At 43.5% G+C, this 15,157-nt stretch overlaps 1 protein-coding gene across 1 annotated transcript in view; it reads right to left on the bottom strand.

Moving 5' to 3' along the window:
• Positions 1–13,782, bottom strand: part of plxnb3 (plexin B3) — a 65,464-nt gene extending 51,682 nt beyond the window's left edge. The window contains exons 1-7 of the mRNA XM_088330496.1: positions 13,385–13,782; positions 9,859–10,570; positions 6,940–7,119; positions 5,506–5,634; positions 4,497–4,597; positions 2,690–2,822; positions 2,458–2,617 (exon numbers count right to left, since the gene is read on the bottom strand). Of these exons, the coding sequence (XP_088186622.1) occupies positions 2,458–2,617; positions 2,690–2,822; positions 4,497–4,597; positions 5,506–5,634; positions 6,940–7,119; positions 9,859–10,570; positions 13,385–13,782 (1,813 nt within the window). The remainder of the gene's footprint in view (positions 1–2,457; positions 2,618–2,689; positions 2,823–4,496; positions 4,598–5,505; positions 5,635–6,939; positions 7,120–9,858; positions 10,571–13,384) is intronic.
• Positions 13,783–15,157: the final 1,375 nt, after the last annotated feature.

The following is a 15,157-nucleotide window of genomic DNA, read 5'->3' as shown; positions in this document are numbered from 1 at the left end:
TCGAAAAACTCTACTGACTTTACTCAACTTCGTTCTACTTCGACTTTGACTTCCAAATATCGCATTTAGAATTTTACATAATATTTGGTCATGTTGGGATGAAAGAAGCAAAAACAACCTGAAGAGCTGTGGGACCCGAAAGAGCCGGTTCTTTATAGTGAGCCGAGCCGAAGAAGCCGGTTCTCGAAAAACTCTACTGACTTTACTCAACTTTGTTCTACTTCGACCTTGACTTCCAAATATCACATTTAGAATTTTACATAATATTTGGTCATGTTGGGATTAAAGAAGCAAAAACAACCTGAAGAGCTGTGGGACCCGAAAGAGCCGGTTCTTTATAGTGAGCCGAGCCGAAGAAGCCGGTTCTCGAAAAACTCTACTGACTTTACTCAACTTCGTTCTACTTCGACTTTGACTTCCAAATATCGCATTTAGAATTTTACATAATATTTGGTCATGTTGGGATGAAAGAAGCAAAAACAACCTGAAGAGCTGTGGGACCCGAAAGAGCCGGTTCTTTATAGTGAGCCGAGCCGAAGAAGCCGGTTCTCGAAAAACTCTACTGACTTTGCTCAACTTCGTTCTACTTCGACCTTGACTTCCAAATACCGCATTTAGAATTTTACATAATATTTGGTCATGTTGGGATGAAAGAAGCACATACAACCTGAAGAGCCGTTTAGGACCCGAAAGAGCCGGTTCTTTGTAGTGAGCCGAGCCGAAGAAGCCGGTTCTCGAAAAACTCTACTGACTTCACTCAACTTTGTTCTACTTCGACCTTGACTTCCAAATATCGCATTTAGAATTTTACATAATATTTGGTCATGTTGGGATGAAAGAAGCAAAAACAACCTGAAGAGCTGTGAGACCCGAAAGAGCCGGTTCTTTGTAGTGAGCCGAGCCGAAGAAGCCGGTCCTCGAAAAACTCTACTGACTTTACTCAACTTTGTTCTACTTCGACCTTGACTTCCAAATATCACATTTAGAATTTTACATAATATTTGGTCATGTTGGGATTAAAGAAGCAAAAACAACCTGAAGAGCTGTGGGACCCGAAAGAGCCGGTTCTTTATAGTGAGCCGAGCCGAAGAAGCCGGTTCTCGAAAAACTCTACTGACTTTACTCAACTTCGTTCTACTTCGACTTTGACTTCCAAATATTGCATTTAGAATTTTACATAATATTTGGTCATGTTGGGATGAAAGAAGCAAAAACAACCTGAAGAGCTGTGGGACCCGAAAGAGCCGGTTCTTTATAGTGAGCCGAGCCGAAGAAGCCGGTTCTCGAAAAACTCTACTGACTTTGCTCAACTTCGTTCTACTTCGACCTTGACTTCCAAATATCGCATTTAGAATTTTACATAATATTTGGTCATGTTGGGATTAAAGAAGCACAAACAACCTGAAGAGCTGTGGGACCCGAAAGAGCCGGTTCTTTATAGTGAGCCGAGCCGAAGAAGCCGGTCCTCGAAAAACTCTACTGACTTTACTCAACTTCGTTCTACTTCGACTTTGACTTCCAAATATCGCATTTAGAATTTTACATAATATTTGGTCATGTTGGGATTGAAGAAGCAAAACCAACCTGAAGAGCTGTGAGACCCGAAAGAGCCGGTTCTTTTTAGTGAGCCGAGCCGAAGAAGCCGGTTCTCGAAAAACTCTACTGACTTTACTCAACTTTGTTCTACTTCGACCTTGACTTCCAAATATCGCATTTAGAATTTTACATAATATTTGGTCATGTTGGGATTAAAGAAGCAAAAACAACCTGAAGAGCCGTTTAGGACCCGAAAGAGCCGGTTCTTTATAGTGCGCCAAGCCGAAGAAGCCGGTTCTCGAAAAACTCTACTGACTTTACTTAACTTTGTTCTACTTCGACCTTGAATTCCAAATATCGCATTTAGAATTTTACATAATATTTGGTCATGTTGGGATGAAAGAAGCAAAAACAACCTGAAGAGCCATTTAGGACCCGAAAGAGCCGGTTCTTTATAGTGAGCCGAGCCGAAGAAGCCGGTTCTTGAAAAACTACTGACTCTACTCAACTTCGTTCTAATTTGACCTTGACTTCCAAATACTGCATTTAGAATTTTACATAATATTTGGTCATGTTGGGATTAAAGAAGCACAAACAACCTGAAGAGCCGTTTAGGACCCGAAAGAGCCGGTTCTTTATAGTGAGCCGAGCCGAAGAAGCCGGTTCTCGAAAAACTCGTTCTTCTTCAACCTTGACTTCAAAATACCGCATTTAGAACATAACGTCAGGGGAACCCGTGTATTTTTACCTTCATGCACTGTAACTTTGACTTAATTCGCTTCTTAATTAGCAATTTCGAGCCCTGATTTTTGTGAGCTGGCTCGATTTTCTCGTGCGCTGAGAATGGGCGAGCAGAGCTCTGAGGGAACATTGCTAAGAGCTAACCGCTCTATTGTTTCTTTAATACATTAGTAGACTTACCATTTCTTTCGGGCAATGGTGGGAGGAGCGCCGGGTGAGGTGATTGACAGATGATTTGAGTTCCATAGATTGAGGCCGGTTGAGGAGAAAGATGATGAAATACACAGGATAGGGATTCCGTTCCTGTCAGGACCGGCAGCTGGGATAACGTCAGAATCACCTGGAAAACCATAAAGAGATAATGGGTTGACTTCTCAGACTAAAGTCATTTGTCACCATTCTTGTAAGCTACCCTAGTCTGCTCGTCTTTGCTCTGATTGGCTGGTTGCACACTCTCCACCGAAACACACCGGTTAGATAAGTCATAGCTCCAGATCCAATGATTAGCACGACTGTGGCGCTGACACTGGTGTCTTCGACAGCATCTGCAACAAACTCATGTCAATGCTATAGGGTTGAGTGGCAGTGGCTCAGGAGGTAGAGCGCTCGTCTTGGGATCAAGGGATCGCAGTTCGAATCCCGGCTCCTCCGTGTTACATGTCGAAGCAAAGTATAGCGTACCAGATATGAAGTACTGGTAAGCATCCAGGCTTTTATAGGATTTTAGATCAGCACTGGTGTATGGGGATACTCCTTTTTCGTAAAAGAGGTACAGATCGTGTAGAACACAGATGTCATTCAGGTGGCCGGCGGGCCGGATCAGGCCCGCTAAGGGATTGAATCCGGCCCGCGAGACAACACTCAGAGAAGCACAAGAGAAAAACAAGCTGCAGGTTGAAATGTGTCAACTTGATGTTGCCAAAGCCAGGTGCCTCGAACAAAGACACTGTACTTGTATTTATTTCTCTCTCTCTCTCTCTCTCTCTCTCTCTCTCTCTCTCTCTCTCTCTCTCTCTCTCTCTCTCTCTCTCTCTCTCTCTCTCTCTCTCTCTCTCTCTCTCTCTCTCTCTCTCTCTCTCTAGCAAACCTTTTCTCCCACTCTCTGTCTCTTTCACTCTCTGTGTCTCTCTTTTTCTCTTCCTTTGTTGCTCTGTGTCTCTTTCTCTCTCAGTTGCTCTTTGTCTCTTTCTCTTAGTGTCTTTTTAACTTATTTTGCTCGTCTTGGGATCAAGAAATCGCAGGTTTGATTCCCGGAGTTGAGTTTATTCGGGCGGCAGTGGCTCAGGAGGTAGAGCGCTCGTCTTGGGATCAAGGGATCCCAGTTCGAATCCCGGCTCCTCCGTGTTACATGTCGAAGCAAAGTATAGCGTACCAGATATGAAGTACTGGTAAGCATCCAGGCTTTTATAGGATTTTAGATCAGCACTGGTGTATGGGGATACTCCATTTTCGTAAAAGAGGTACAGATCGTGTAGAACACAGATGTCATTCAGGTGGCCAGCGGGCCGGATCAGGCCCGCTAAGGGATTGAATCCGGCCCGCGAGACAACACTCAGAGAAGCACAAGAGAAAAACAAGCTGCAGGTTGAAATATGTCAACTTGATGTTGCCAAAGTCAGGTGCCTCGAACAAAGACACTGTACTTGTATTTATTTCTCTCTCTCTCTCTCTCTCTCTCTCTCTCTCTCTCTCTCTCTCTCTCTCTCTCTCTCTCTCTCTTTCTCTCTCTCTCTCTCTCTCTCTCTCTCTAGCAAACCTTTTCTCCCACTCTCTGTCTCTTTCACTCTCTGTGTCTCTCTTTTTCTCTTCCTTTGTTGCTCTTTGTCTCTTTCTCTCTCAGTGTCTTTTTAACTTATTTTGCTCTAACACCGGCATTAGCTCAGGAGGTAGAGCGCTCGTCTTGGGATCAAGAAATCGCAGGTTTGATTCCCGGAGTTGAGTTTATTCGGGCGGCAGTGGCTCAGGAGGTAGAGCGCTCGTCTTGGGATCAAGGGATCCCAGTTCGAATCCCGGCTCGTCTGTGTTACATGTCGAAGTGTCCTTGGGTAAGACACTGAACCCCTAATACCTCCAATATGCAGGTTAGTGCCTTACATGGCTGCACGGCCGCTATTGGGAAATGTGAAGCACACTGTAAAGCGTTTTGGGAAGTCTTGACTTCATTTCATTTCATTTTTATGGAGGTTTATTCGAAATTCAGGTCAATTGTGAGATGCTACCTTCCTTCCAGGACACACCAGCCACAGTAGAGATCTTTGGTGGCCAGACAGGAATGGCAGTCAGTTTTCAGCTCACAGGAGGACATTGCAACTTTAGATACCTGAGAAACATGTCGGATTGTAAGAAAGAGTGGAGAACGACATGACAAATAGGCAATGTTCCCTCTAATTTTCCTTACGGGTCTGAGCGTTCACACAACGCTTGAAACGACAGTGAGCAACAGCAATCCCAAGTGTGGCAACTGAGTCATTATCAAAACATGTCCATTTCTTTCTTTTCTTTTTTTCTAAATTTTTCCTTCTTTTTTTCCTCTTCCTTTTGTTTCTTTTTTCTCAGCTTTTCACTACTTTTTCATTTTGATATTTTTCCTTGTCATGTCCTGCACGGTCGTCACGGCACCCAGCTGGCCCCGCCCCTGGACGCCGGCTGAGACGAATTGAATGTATTTATTATTATTCAGCCAGTATCAACCATCAACATGATATCACGCGAAGCTATCGACGTGACTCGTCGCCTTCGATCGGCGCCGGGTTTTTAGACCCAACTGCTGTGTTGGGAGTCATTAGGTGACCAAACCCCCCAATTCCAACCCTTAATGCCGAGCGCCAAGCAGGGAGGCAATGAGTACTCTTAGGTATGACTCGGCCGAGACTTGAACCAGGACTTTACTTTATATTTGGTCATGTTGGGATTAAAGAAGCAAACACAACCTGAAGAGCCGTTTAGGACCCGAAAAGAGCCGGTTCCTTTTTAGCGAGCCAAGCCGAAGAAGCCGGTTCTCGACAAACTCTACTAACTTTACTCAACTTCGTTCGACTTCAAAATACCGCATTTAGGACACAACGTCAGGGGAACCCGTGTATTTTTATCTTCATGCACTGTAACTCTGACTTAAGTCGCTTCTTAATAAGAAATTTTGAGCCCTGATTTTTGTGAGCTGGCTAGATTTTCTTGTGCGCAGCTTAGAGGGAACACTGCAAATAGGCAAAATTGACAACTCCTACCCACCCTGCTATTGGTCAAGACAAAAAGGCTCTGCTGGTTGGTGTCTGGTAGAAGATCAGCTTTGATTGCGCTTCCACTGTCCACAAGAACACTCCCGTAGAGTTCACCGGAGGATTCAGAGCGGACTAGCACCTGCACATGAAAACATAAAAATAAATAGCCATATTTCTCTGGATGCCTTAGGGCACAGAATTCCACAGAACACCAGATAGAACAGCATTATCTCCAGACAGAAGAGCTGCTTCAGCGACAGACTGCTGTCACAGTCTTGTACCACGGACAGACTGAGGAGATCTTTTCCTCCTCATGCCATGAGGCTCTTGAACTCCACCCGGCGGAGTAAGGGCTCACATTAAACCACACCCCCTACATTGCATATTACCGTATTTTTATTGCAGTGTGTATTCTGTGTAGCACTATTTAGATACTCTACATAACACGCTACATTGGGTATTTGTGTATTGAATTATTTTTACTTTATTATTGTTTTATTTTCAACACAAGGATACTGCTGGAAGTGTGAATTTCCCTGCGGGGATGAATAAAATATCTATGTATCTATCTATCTATCTATGTATCTATCTATCTATCTATGTATCTATCTATCTATCTATCTATCTATCTATCTATCTATCTATCTATCTATCTATCTATCTATCTATCTATCTATCTATCTATCTATCTATCTATCTATCTATCTATCTATCTATCTATCTATCTATCTATCTATCTATCTATCCAACGTGGTAACTTAAGAAACTTTTGGAACATTTGTACTCCTATGTGTATTTTTTTAATCACTATACTTTTTACTTTTACTTGAGTAGATTTGTAAAGACGAAACTCTGCTCTTACTCGGCTACATTAGGCTACATTGAACCCGTTACTTAAATCCTCTCCACGTGAGTACGCATCTGTCTCTCTCTACTAAGGTGCATTTATTTTCTATCCAACTTGGTAATGTCCCTCAAGACAGCAAGACTAACACATACAATAACAAAGAAAATAAAAAGGGAAAAAATAGCAAAAAAACACACACAAAAATCTTCCAGACAGTAGTAATTTAGGCACCTCGGCACCTAAGTCGGTCACTCTTTCGTCCTTCCGGATGAAACGGGACACAAGAAAGCGGCCATGACACTCGGATCAGGGTGACACAACACACTCTTTTGTTCAACAGCAGGGCCCGACAGTTTACGCTGGTTTACCCCTGCCGCATCATACAGGTGCCCTGCCCATCTCTTACATCCCACTATCCTTTTACAACAAAATTTCCCCCTTTAACATACAAACGTCTAAAAATAACTATTAGTACTTCGTATTGGAGAAAATGTTCCAGGACTCGAACGATTCAGTGTTCTAACACCAATCCCCAATGGATTATGGCCGAGTACCAAGGTATTAGTGTATTCCATAGGAAAATCCAAATGACGTCACCTTGTGGAGTCGTCCCTTGCGATCACCGAGGAAGGCTACGGTGTGTCCGGCTTCGGTTTCCGTGGCTACGGCTGTCAGCAGAGTGGTGCTGGTGAAGGCGGGCGTGGTCTGGAGAGCCTCCACACTGCCGATGGGGCTTGGGGTGTGCTCCCATCCGCACGGATACTGCAAGACCGACACCTGAAAAAACAACATACCAGTCAAACTGTACGTTTTTGCCGTACAATGTAAGTTTATTATGCATTTCAAGACGCGTACGACGTACAAGAAAATCTGTACGGAAAAACGCAAATTTGTCAATGATGTATACCATCCGGTATACACCGACGATCACCAAACGGCAAATCAATCGAGTCTAACGAGTTTGCCTCGGTAGCCTCTATCTCGGTATTGTTTTTTTTTGTTGCAAACGAACCGAGCGGTTTGATGCTACTGTGCGCATGCGTCTGCCGCCTGGGGATTTCCCAACATGCATCATTCCGATCACACGTAAACAAAGCGAAAGCAGAGCAGTAGGCTTTGAGTTAAAACCTGTTTTGTGAGTATTCTTAGTCTGTGTTCCTGTTTGCCTGTAAAGCCTGTTTTCGTTTGTTTTGTCCCTGAGTGTTGGACGACTTTTATTTTGCTAAATAAAATCACTGATCGTTAACGCGAATGAGTTGTTCCTTTCTGCCTCCTGCCGCCGTTCTGGTCCGGTCTCGTGACAGGGTTGGGTAGGGTTACTTTAACTGGATTACTTTCAATGACTTTTGGATTACTCCAATACCATTACAGATTTCCTGTGAGTGCTGACGAAGAAGGCCAGACGCACAAGGGCAGACATCGGGCGCCACTCGTATACGAAGACTGCGGAGCCCAGCCGACAAGCCCTCATGCGAGGGGAAGACCAATAAGAGAAAGCTAACGTCAGGGTTGGGTAGGGATACTTTAACTTGATTACTTTCAATTACTTTTGGATTACTCCAATATCAAATATGCTAATAAAAGACAAAAGAAACTCAATATGAATCAAATTCCTAAATTTTGTGCAGGTTTGGGGAGTAACAGAATACATGGAAGGGCCAAAATGATGTTGGCAAGCTGTTTGGATTGATTTTCATTTTGTTTCTGTCGCATTTTATGTTCGTTTTGCCGGAGATCAAAGCCGGGAGAGAAAGCTTACCACGTGTTGTGAGTCATAATGGTATTGGAGTAATCCAAAAGTAATTGAAAGTAATCCAGTTAAAGTAACCCTACCCAACCCTGTGTATGAACCTAGCCATCGATTCTACTTGAACTCATTGAGTTCTTCTCAACACAAGGCTTTCTTTTAGTCCTCTTGGAGTTTACAGTATAGTCTACCGCTTTTCAACTTTTTTGCATGCACATGCATGTGTGCGATTTTGGTTGCATGCTTAGAACATTAATGTTTCTGCGTGTGTACTTATGTGGTTTGTGAATCCTTCGACTCTGGAATTAAAAACAGCAGCTGTCGCTATTTTATACGACCCACAAAACACTCATGTGCTCACAACCACTCATATGCACACACACACGACAGTATTAAGGTCAGCAATGATAGCCACTAAACAGCTGGTAATCGCACAGATGATCGTATAGATGAGAACTACACATGGAGGATCTCTTGTAGTGGAAGAGCCCCGCCAGTGTTCCCTCTAAGCTGCGCGCGTGCGCAATTGCGCACTGCTCGCACGTTCTCAGCGCACAAGAAAATCGAGCCATCGCACAAAAATCAGGGCTCAAATTTACTAATTAAGACGCGACTTAAGTCAAAGTTACAGTGCATGAAGGTAAAATTTCACGTCGTTGTGTCCTAAATGCGGTATTTTGATGTCGAGCCGAAGGAGAACGAAGTTGAGTAAAGTTAGTAGAGTTTGTCGGGGAACCGGCTTCTTCGGCTCGGCTCACTAAAAGGAATCGGCTCTTTCGGGTTCTAAACGGCTCTTCGGGTTGTTTTTGCTTCTTGCATCCCAACATGACCAAATATTATGTAAAATGTTGCATAAAATGACTTAAAGGAAGGGGGGAATAGAACAAAAAAGAAAAAAATACCAAAATGAAAAAGTAGTGAAAAGCTGAGAAAAAAATAAACAAAAGGAAGAGAAAAAAAGAAGGAAAAATTTAGAAAAATGCCAGAAAAAAAGAAAAGAAAGAAATGTAGGAAAAGAACAAAAAGAAAAAGTTTTTTCAAAATAAGTAGAAAAAAAAACACGGAAATTGTTGCATTCCAATAATTTCCAATGATATCAAGTGAATCTTGTTGCCAACATTGTACTTCCAGTAAAAATGTGATTAAGTACAGTTCTGTATCTTACAACCGACTCAATAAGCCAGCTCAGTAGCCTAGATGGTAAGGCGCCCGCTTTGAGACTGGGAGGTCGGTTGTTCGCGCCCCGGCCGAGTCATTCCTAAGACTTAAAAAGTGGTTGGCGGCGCCCTCTGTTGGCTGCGGCTGCATCGGCTCGCTACAACGGGTCAGGTGCAATCGACATTTCGTTCTGTGTACATTGTTACACAGAATGACAATACAAGGAAATTATTATTATTATTATTAATAAGCCCCCAAAAATGTTAATATTATGCCACAAAATATATCAGGAAATAAAAAGAAATGGATATCTTGTGAAAGAATTGTAAAAACAAACGACGTTTTGAGGGAATCGTACATGAGTCAATTCATTCAAAAGAGAAAAATAATTTTGCATTGCCGGAAACTCAGCAAAATGTAACGTGATGTCAAGTTTTGGACATGTTTGATAATGATTTAGTTGCCACACTTGGGATTGCCGTTGCTCACTGTTGTTTCAAGCGTCGCTCACCGACTTTGTGTGAACGCTCAGACCCGTAAGGAAAATTCCAGGGAACATTGAGCCCCTCCAACATTTATCATTCGGTGCTTTGATGCAACGACGGATTTACCTGGGGTAGAGTAGCACATTTCGACGAGAGTGTGTAGACCACATAGGCCTCCTCCTGCCCTGTGACACTAAGACCACCATTAGTGTAACAGGACTCTCTCGCCCGCTCTATGAGCGCGTCCAGCTCGTCCAAACCGAACACGCACAAAGCAGACTTATCCGTCGGAACGGATGCGGATGTCCACCCGGCGGCCATGACGAGGAACAGAGCAGGTTTTCCCGAGAGCGACCCCAGCCACGCACCCTGGGCTAGGTTATAGCCACCGAGGCACAGCAGAGGAACCTCGACGTAGGAGTAGAAACTGTGGTCTGAGACGCAAAGGCGGGAGGCGAATGTCCGATACTCCCTCTTGAAACGCATGTCTCTCCGTGAGAATATGAAGTAGACGTAGTTGTTGTGCGCGACCACCTTGGTGAAATGGATGTCGTACTCCGAGTAGCTCCCGATGATGATCTTGCCCAGTTCATCGTCTTGGGTGAAGAGTCTCTGAGGGTAGACTACCGGATGTAGGCGGCGTTTAGTGATGGGGGGGATGTCACTAAGACCCGTTCCGGTGAAACCCCGGCCAACCAGCATGAAGCGCAGGACGTCTCCGTCCCCGGTGGAAAGGACTATGCCCACCGTGGAGACGTGGGGGTCGTTCGCAGCGACAAACTGTGTGTCCACGGGATTAGCAGACTGGTAGAGCAACTGCGACACGTTGGACAAACTCCTGTGACCAAACACAAATACAGTCAGTAGGCACATGATTGCTTCAGCAAGGCATGACTACATTGCCAAGTGCTGTAAGCACAACTATCATAATCCCGAGATATTATCATTATATCTATCTTCTTCCGCCAAAATTCCTTGGGAAACTCCTCCCAGAGCTTTTGGAGTAGCCCAACGATCCATAGACCAAAAATTCCGGCCCGATGAGGACTCTCGTGCGACAATATGGATAAAAACCAAGACCAAAAAAAGTCCCCATTCGGAATAATGGGTTTTGAGAATCTCCCATCTGGAATACATGGGCCCATACAAACCAATGGGTAGCCATGGCAACCAGGGCTTTCCTGAGGGTCGTCATAGTAATCAGGGACTGTCCAGGGTGGCTTGAGGGGGCCCACCCCACATTACCTTTAAGCATGGGTAAATGGTGAATTCCAAAGAGTGTATGCTAGCGAGAGGATGCTAACAGCTATTTGCGTAGCCAGCCCAAGCATTAGCGCAAGCTAGCTGTAAACACTGTTGGTGATTAGTTGGGCTGGCATGGTATTAGCGATGAAAGGTTGATGCTATGCTTACTTATGCTAGCTGTAAAAACTGTTGGTGACGACTTGAAAAGTGTTGGGCTGGCACAGCCAGCCCAAGTATTTGCGCAAGCTAGCTGTAACACGGACGGCAATGCTAACTTCTTCATAGTAAAAAATTTTGGTAATGGCAATATTTTAACGACTTCCTTTTACAAATTAGGCTAATGGGTACATGTTAATGAGTTGTACTTATGGGTACATGCTAAAAAGTGATACTAATAGCTATATGCTAACTGCTTCATGCTAAAAAAATTTTGGTGATGGCCACATGCTAACCAATCAGCAAAATGAATGGGCTCAATGGATTCCGGATGGGCTAACTTAAATCGAACAGCCCATTCTATTTGAACATGTATATTTTAAATGTTGTTAAAGTGTAATAACAGTGTTATTACTATGTTTTGACCATGAATGTGAGATTTGGACGTCCACAAGGCATAGCCTTGTTGGTAACGATTACGGACCCATCCGAAATGAACTTGCCAGTGCCAGGGGGGTGTGGGGGGCGGAGTCCCCCCCCCACAAAACCAAGTTAAAAATGACAAATACATCTCTCTGAGTTAAAAACTTTATGCTAACTCATAATGCTAACAACTCAACGCTACCGGTACTCTACCAACATCTGCCAGATCAATCACAACTCTTACAACTGCCGCGGGAATTGTCTAGTATTTTATTTATTTGACTATACAATCAAATACAGTGGAACCTCGGTTTTCGAACGCCTCTCAGTTGGAACAAATCGGAGTCCGACCCAAAATTTCGAGAAATTCTTGCTTCGCTTTTCGGTCAAAAAATCGGAGTTCGAACGCCGGTAATGCGTGAGTGCGTACGCTAGGATGCGATGCTGAGCGGCGTACGGGTGTTTTAGCCCCCAATTATGCCTCCGAAGAAGGTCGGTGCAAGCAGTAAAGTTGCTACAGGTGAAAAAAGAAAAGTAGTGCGTACAACTATTGCATTTAAGAAAGAAATAATAGCAAAATATGAAGGAGGTGTGTGAGTGTCTGATCTTGCTAGGGAATACCCCACTGTCCGCCTGCGCCTTCTGCTGACCACCACAAAGGTAAGAAATCCTATTCATAATTTCTTTTTTTTTTAATTTTTACACTTTTGTGTTAGCGTAATCTTTTGTACGGTAATTATGATAACGCGAACGTACAATTAGCCTGGGTTAGCTTCACGTTTACGTTAAACATTCCAGGTAAACATTCAGGGTGTTGGAACGGAGCCCAACTTTTAGGGTGTTGGAACGAAGCCCCCTTTCCAATGAACCGCTCACCACTTGTTGTGGAGACCCGAGTGCTAAATGACTTGTAAACAACCTGATTTTTTTATTTTTACACGTTCATATTAGCGTAATCTTTCGTACGGAAGATTACGATAACGCGAACGTACGATTAGCCTGGGTTAGCTTTAGTTTACGTTAAACATTCATGGTAAACATTCAGGGTGTTGGAACGGATTAAAACGATTTACATTATTTTTAATGGGAAAAACGATTTCGGTGATCGAACAAATCGGTTTTCGAACAGGGTTCTGGAACGGATTATGGTCGAGAACCGAGGTTCCATTGTACAAATTACATTTAAATACAAAAGATAGTCACTGGCTGAGCTGTGGGGTGAGGTCATTGTAGCCTAGACAAGAATGATGTTTACAGAAAAACAACAAGAACGGGGACAAAGGCTGACGGCAAAGGAGCCTGTGACGCGGGAAAAGGAGACATTGTTTGAAGAAGTGTTGTGAATTTTTTTAGACATGGCGGCGCCTTTCGGCGAGGAGGTGGTGAAGCTGGCACCTGGGGTGTGGGGGTGGGGGCTTTATGACGCACCGGTCAGACGAGGTGGCGACGTGGGGAGTTCCTGGCCCGCCCATGGGGGAGGAGCCAATGCCCCAGCGTGTGAAAAAGACGGAAGACGGAAGAAGAGAGATGGGAAGATCAGATCGGAGAATGAGAGGGAGGCTCGACGAAGACTAATTAGACTAATTCGGCTAAATTCGATGGAATTCACTTAGTTGAATACTTTAAGAAAATAAATCTGCCCCCGTGTAGAAATGCCTGTCTCTTGTCAATATGTTCCCTAAAATTAAGAAACGAGCATGCATTGTTAGGAGAATGAAGTTTGAGTTTGGATAATGGAGTCAGAATTCAAACAATTTGATAAACGCTACATTTGTAATATAGTTTTTTCCCTAAGGCCTTCTTTTAGGTAAAATCCTTGCTCAATTACCTCTTCTCACAGATGCCCTGGTGCAGTGATCCACAAGCAATTATGCTACCAGGTTCCTTCCCTTGAAACTTCTCCAACAACAGAAGTTTGTTGTAGTTGTGAGTAGGCCTGGCAGAGGGACAGTCTTTAAGCGTAATAGGGGGCAGGCAGTCCGAAGAGTCCAAATGAGGTCCTGTCTTGACGTGGGAAATAAGTTCAAAGTTTGAGTTCAGCTGGTAGAGGTGGTCCACCCCGCCTACATACAGATGTTTCTTCTCCACATCCAGCAGAAGGTGAGAAAGGGGGGATCCGTGAAGGGTCACCCACTTCACGGACGAATCTTCAGCCCATAGTCGTGGTGCAAACAGGAGGAGGACACATACGAGGACTAGTCGTGAGGGGGTTTCAGAGACGAGCATGGCTCCTTCTCGCTATCTGATGGAGGAAACACAAAAGTGGAGGTTTTATTAATGCGCAGACATAAAAACAGAGATTCGTTTCTAGTCCCAAAGCACTGAACAGTGGAGATAAGAAGATCTATTCACCATATATCATTCATACATGTCACCCTCCAGTGTTCCCTCTAAGCTGCATATTCTCTGCACACAAGAAAATCTAGCCGGCGCACAAAAATGAGGGCTCAGAATTACTAATTAAGAAGTGACTCAAGTCAAAGTTACAGTGCATGAAGGTCAATACACGGGTTCCCCTGACGTTGTGTCCTAAATGCGGTATTTTGAAGTCGAGTCGAAGTAGAACGAAGTTGAGTAAAGTTAGTAGAGTTTGTCGAGAACCGGCTTCTTCGGCTCGGCTCACTAAAAGGAACCGACTCTTTCCGGTCCTAAACGGCTCTTCAGGTTGTTTTTGCTTTCTTCATCCCAACATGACCAAATATTATGTAAAATTCTAAATGCGATATTTGGAAGTCAAAGTCGAAGTAGAACGAAGTTGAGTAAAGTCAGTAGAGTTTTTCGAGAACCGGCTTCTTCGGCTCGGCTCACTAGAAGCAACCGGCTCTTCCGGGTCCCACAGCTCTTTGGGTCGTTTTTGCTTCTTTAATCCCAACATGACCAGATATTATGTAAAATTATGCAAAAATATGACTTAAAGGAAGGGAGGGAATAGAGCAAAAAAAGAAAAAAAAACAAAATGAAAAAGTGGTGAAAAGCTGAGAAAAAAAAGAAACAAAGGTGAGAAAAATAGAAAAAAGACTGGAAAAAATTAGAAAAAAAGCCAGAATAAAAGAAAGACAGAAATAAAGAAAAAAAGTCAATAGAGAACAAAAAAGCTAGAAAAAAGTAACAGTTAGGAAAAAATAAACTGTCATGGCCAGCATGGTCGCCGTGGATCAGGTAATTTGCTGCTACTTAAGGGTGGGTTTTGGGTTTTACGGGTAGTGGCTCATTGCATTTTGTGTTTTGCATTTTCTGTCTGCATCTCCCGTTCTGTTTTGCTCTCTCCTGTTTTGTTTGAGTCGGAAGAAACCTGTGTTTGCATGTTTTTAGTTAAAGCCTGTTTGTTCTGTCTTGTCCCTGAGTTTTGGACGACTTTTATTTTGGTAAATAAAAGTTTTGATCGTCAATTGAGTTCTCCCTTCCTGCCTCCTGCCTCCGTTCTGGTCCGGTCCACCTCATGACATAAACACAATGAGATTTTTTTTTAAACGAATATAAAAAAAAGTAGAAAAAAACAGGGAAAAAGAAGAAAATGTTTGTGTTGCATTCCAATAATTTTCAATGATATCAAGTGAATCTTGTTGCCAACATTGTACTTCCACTAAAAAATGTAATTAAG

The sequence above is a fragment of the Urocampus carinirostris genome, chromosome 3, assembly GCF_059441175.1.
Source record: "Urocampus carinirostris isolate Australia breed hairy pipefish chromosome 3, RoL_Ucar_1.0, whole genome shotgun sequence".
Taxonomy (NCBI): Eukaryota; Metazoa; Chordata; class Actinopteri; order Syngnathiformes; family Syngnathidae; genus Urocampus; species Urocampus carinirostris.
The sequence above is the reverse complement of the archived record's forward strand: the minus strand, read 5'-3'. Positions and strand labels throughout refer to the sequence as shown.